Source organism: Vollenhovia emeryi, unplaced genomic scaffold (genome assembly GCF_000949405.1).
Source record: "Vollenhovia emeryi isolate VEMERY1.0 unplaced genomic scaffold, V.emery_V1.0 DF940981.1, whole genome shotgun sequence".
NCBI classification, from domain to species: Eukaryota; Metazoa; Arthropoda; class Insecta; order Hymenoptera; family Formicidae; genus Vollenhovia; species Vollenhovia emeryi.
The window spans coordinates 9,879-14,302 of NW_011965385.1; the positions used below are offsets into that span (position 1 = coordinate 9,879).

A 4,424-nucleotide genomic window follows, 5' to 3' on the forward strand; every position below is an offset into this window, starting at 1 on the left:
CTTACGTTTTTCTCTGCCTTACCTTAACCCCTGGTCCACAATCTTGCTTTAAGTAAGCTGTAAACTTTAAGCCGCAAGAAATTAACCAATCACAGGTGAGAGTGAGGGTAATAAATGCCCGTGATTGGTTCGTTTCTTACGGCTTGAGGCTTACAGCTTACTTAAAGCAAGATTGTGGACCAGGGGTAAGTCTACGGCTTACGTAAGTCCGTAAGCGCTTACGGATAGTTGTCTGCCATCAGCCGAACTCTATTTTCGACTGCCAGAGGCACTGGCCCTGAACATAGCGCTCTTCCCTCGTTTTCTTTTGTCCGCTCGGGCTCCTGCGGTTGCGAGGTTGGCGGTTGCTAGGGACGGTTGTTGATTGCGCTCTCCTTCTTGGATCTTTCGGTGCAAGTAGCTGTTTTTGACTCAGATAAAGAAAGTTATATTCTCAAAACTCACAAGGAAGACGAGGTGATCCGGTGTGGTTTCGGATGTTATACCATCTCTTGTCCGCAACGTTTGGGAGTCTCAAAATCATCAACGCCACGGAAAGCCATTCGTTTCAAGAAGCACGCATGAGACTGGATTTCATACAATCACCATATTGCCGAAGAGAAAAGCTAAGTGCAAGGATCGGTTCGGGTGTAGCTACGTCTCTTTCTTTAGTGTCTTCGGATCAGGGCTAATTCTCATCCTCTTGCGCATTGGATGAAGTCCATCGCTAGAGGATAGATCCGAAAGACTTCTCAGAGCTCACCCTGACGGACTCAATCTCAGAGCCGATTCTCTCTCTCTCTCTTTCTATCTCTTGTGTAGCGTCTCTACCAAAAATACCTCAGAGTCATCTCATATCACTCTCATAGTGCATTAATTACAAGTTCAAAAGACGCTCTGCTCTCTCATTGACTTTATAATATCGTAATAATCTTATAATTTGAATTCGTTCTTAGACAATTAAGTTTTCCTTTTCCGTTTCCATTTTTGTGAATGAGTACTCGATTATAATCATATAACAATTACATTCAATGTTATTTTCCAATATATTCAATTGATTATTGTTAAATTAAATATTAAGATTGGTTCGCCAAGCGTTTATCTCATTTTTCACATTAGAATTAATTAGAATTAAGGTTACGCGTTATCTACTATCTCTTAAATTATATTTTTAATCGCATTAAAGTTTGCTTAATTTTGTACGCACATCATTAATTTTTTATCTCCGTCCTCTCGTCGCTCAATCTCGTGACGGACGGAAGTCCTGAACAACATTCATTAAACAAGAGACGAAAAGCCACGTTTTCTCCACGTTCCATCACCTGAGACAGTTATACCATTTTCTTCGTTATTTTCGATGGACTTAGCCTTCTCCTCTTGTGCTGCTTGCTCCATACTTTGTTGACAAACAGCTTCTATTGCGATGGAAATCACGCGGACAAGTTTATCATAAAACGAGTGAAAAATCGGGCGTGGAAGATCCATGAAGGCGCAAAACTTTTCTATTCCATTTACACCGATTCCTAATAACGCAAAATGACTTGCGACAAAATAAGAGTGTTAATCTGATTGTTTTGCAGGTTATTAGCCCCGAGCTTGTTTGTGTCACTGGCAACAAGCAGGCTCAAGGCTTTTGATCGGACAAGAGAACATTCTCGAAGCCCCGTCTCCAACAAAAACAGAATACGTGATAGACACATCTAAAGTCATGTATAGGAGTTATAGAAAATATAAAAGGGGAGGAATATAAATATTAGGTTACCATTTTTCATCAAAAAACATCGACAACACAATAAACCTCATAAATCATGGGACTTTTAGACCACCCTGTATATATTTTAAACTTCTACAGATTACATTAGGCCTTGCATCTACGCATAAACGCCTTTATCGATGCTTTACAATTTAAATGCAGATTTAATATATGTTTTTATTTTTATTGCAAGAAAGTAACTGTAAAGTAACTATTCATTACTTTTTTAATAACTGTATCTGTAACGCGTTACTTTTCAGAATTGGTAACTTGTAACTGTAACCAGTTACAGTTTTAGCAAAAAAAACTGTAACTGTAACTAGATACTTTTATAAAGTAGGTATTTTATAAAGTAGGTATAAGAAATATTACGGCTTACTAAATTCACACACGCAAGGTGATTCGTCTCTCACATACATGCTTAATCATAATTTTATTTATGTACGCCCTACACGATACGGAAAAAGATAATAAGAATTCTTCGACACTTATACAGCAACACCCCTTTACTAAACCCTTTCATCGTAATATGGTAGCGAATACGCGGAGCATTCATTATGTAACGGCTCGCGAAAGGGTTTTTCTTTTCCGTATCATCAACTTGCAATACATTAGCATACATCGCGCATTACAGTCATGCGAAAAAAGTTGTTGCTAAAGGACGTGATCTACGCCGTGAAATTAAGTGTGACTCCAATTTGCTGTTGGCCGTTAGGGCGAGATGCGACAAAATTTCAGATATTCTGTATGAAACTGTATCACTATTTCTGTATCGTCATGCTTGCGTGTCTAGCGGCACCAATGACATATGCTATCATATATAGTCTTAACGATCCTCTTAACATAGTACAAATGACTACTGTAACAGGCGGCCTTTACCATACCACGGCTAATTTCATTTTTTATAAAATTAATTACCATCACATACAGGTAATCAATTATCCGTTAAATTCTATAAGCACACGGTGGTATTGTTCAATATTTCCTGTAATGTAACACGAGCGACGTCGCAATGCGAAAGGAATTTAGAGAAGTCACACTGCATTCCATGTATACCCTGATGGAAAAATTTTGCTGAAAATGTAATGAAATTGATGAAAAGTGAAATGAAAGTTATTGGAAACTTGTTGAAAGCATTTCAAAATAAATCATAAGTTTCGTTATGAAATTCAATGAAATACTGTGAAATTAGATTAAAGTTAATTAATATTACTAAAAATTAGTGAAAAAAATTTTGAAATGTTGTATATTATGAAATTTGCAGAATTTCACTGAAAATAAATTTTTTAATGAAAAATTGCTGAAATGATAATGAAATTGGGTCAATTGCAAGAGATTTTCAACCAAATTTCAGCAAATTTCATTACGTTTTCAGCAACATTTTTCCATCAGGGTATCTTACACTGTATTCTATCATGGAACGTCGCCTGCAGTTTCGTAAACTTGCAAAATACTTTGTACCACGTTTCCCACTTGTGTTGCTATCTATTATTATCTATTTAAGCAATAAACCAATACTTTGTACAACCTCGCAAAATTCATTGCACCATCGCGAACAGATACATTAAACGCAAAGTAGTATAAGAGTGGTAACACTTTTTGACTGATTTTTATATTAACTAAATTTAATAAACATTTAAAATACCATCATGCGTTTATGGGAAATATTGAAAAATTCATACGCAAATTGCTTACACATTCACGTTTCTTATCTCTATATCTTCTATATCAATAACAATTATTTCAATATTAACAGCAATTATTTACAGAATGTTACTCTCGAAATGATAAATTTCACTAACTTAATGAAACCACGCGAAGAAATCGTGTTTAAGCGGTATATTGACAAATGTTTCGTGTTGTATGAAGCATCTCTGATTAGTTTTCACTTGGTGACATTAACAGCTATAGTATTACCTGCTGTGACGGAACAACCATTTCCACCATCAGCCAAATATCCATTCGATGTGTCTTATCAACCGCTAAAAGCAATAATCTATGTAAAACAATCTGCAGTCGGATTCATGGTAACAGGACAACTATGTATAAATGTTTATATGGCTTTATTGCTCTGGTTCACAGCGGCAAGATTTGATATTCTAATTGAAGAACTAAAGACAGTTACAAATGTCTATGAGTTGTGTAAATGTATTAAAAAACACCAAGAATTACTCAAGTACGTAAAATAATTTCTATCTATCTAATATAGGAATAATCTAGTTTAGGAGATCTCAATCTCTCTATGACTAACAAGTCGGATTTGTTCCTCGTAAAGTTTTATCTGACTCGCCATGAAAATGGTAAATATGTATATCGATGAAGGGAGCCAGCCCCGATGACCTTGACCTTGACATATGTTGTCAAGGTCGCCCTCCAGAGTGACCTTGAAGAGGTTTTAGCCGTCGCTCGTAGCTCGTTAAAAAGATATTAAAAAACAATGTCGACCAATTATATGTAATTTTCAGACACAAATATTAAAAATTTTGAAAAATGTTTTAAACAAAAGTTGTTGATCACTTTAAAATATACATTTTATGTTCTATTAATTTTTACTGTACAAGTAATAGTTTTCGAGAAAAATGATGGACTCTAAATTTTATATCTTTCCTCCTATCTAAGCATGTACCTTACAGTACATATACGATTTCACATGGGTTTGCAACTTTCCACGTGAAGTTGCTCGTGTCTTTGG

General features: G+C 35.7%; 1 protein-coding gene across 1 annotated transcript; it reads left to right on the forward strand.

The window, feature by feature from the left end:
• The first annotated feature begins 3,450 nt into the window (after positions 1-3,450).
• LOC105571242 lies at positions 3,451-4,016 on the forward strand. Its single transcript, XM_012028709.1, has one exon. It carries the CDS (start codon positions 3,517-3,519, stop codon positions 3,919-3,921), a length of 405 nt encoding a protein of 134 aa, XP_011884099.1. The 5' UTR covers positions 3,451-3,516; the 3' UTR covers positions 3,922-4,016.
• The last annotated feature ends 408 nt before the right edge of the window (positions 4,017-4,424 follow it).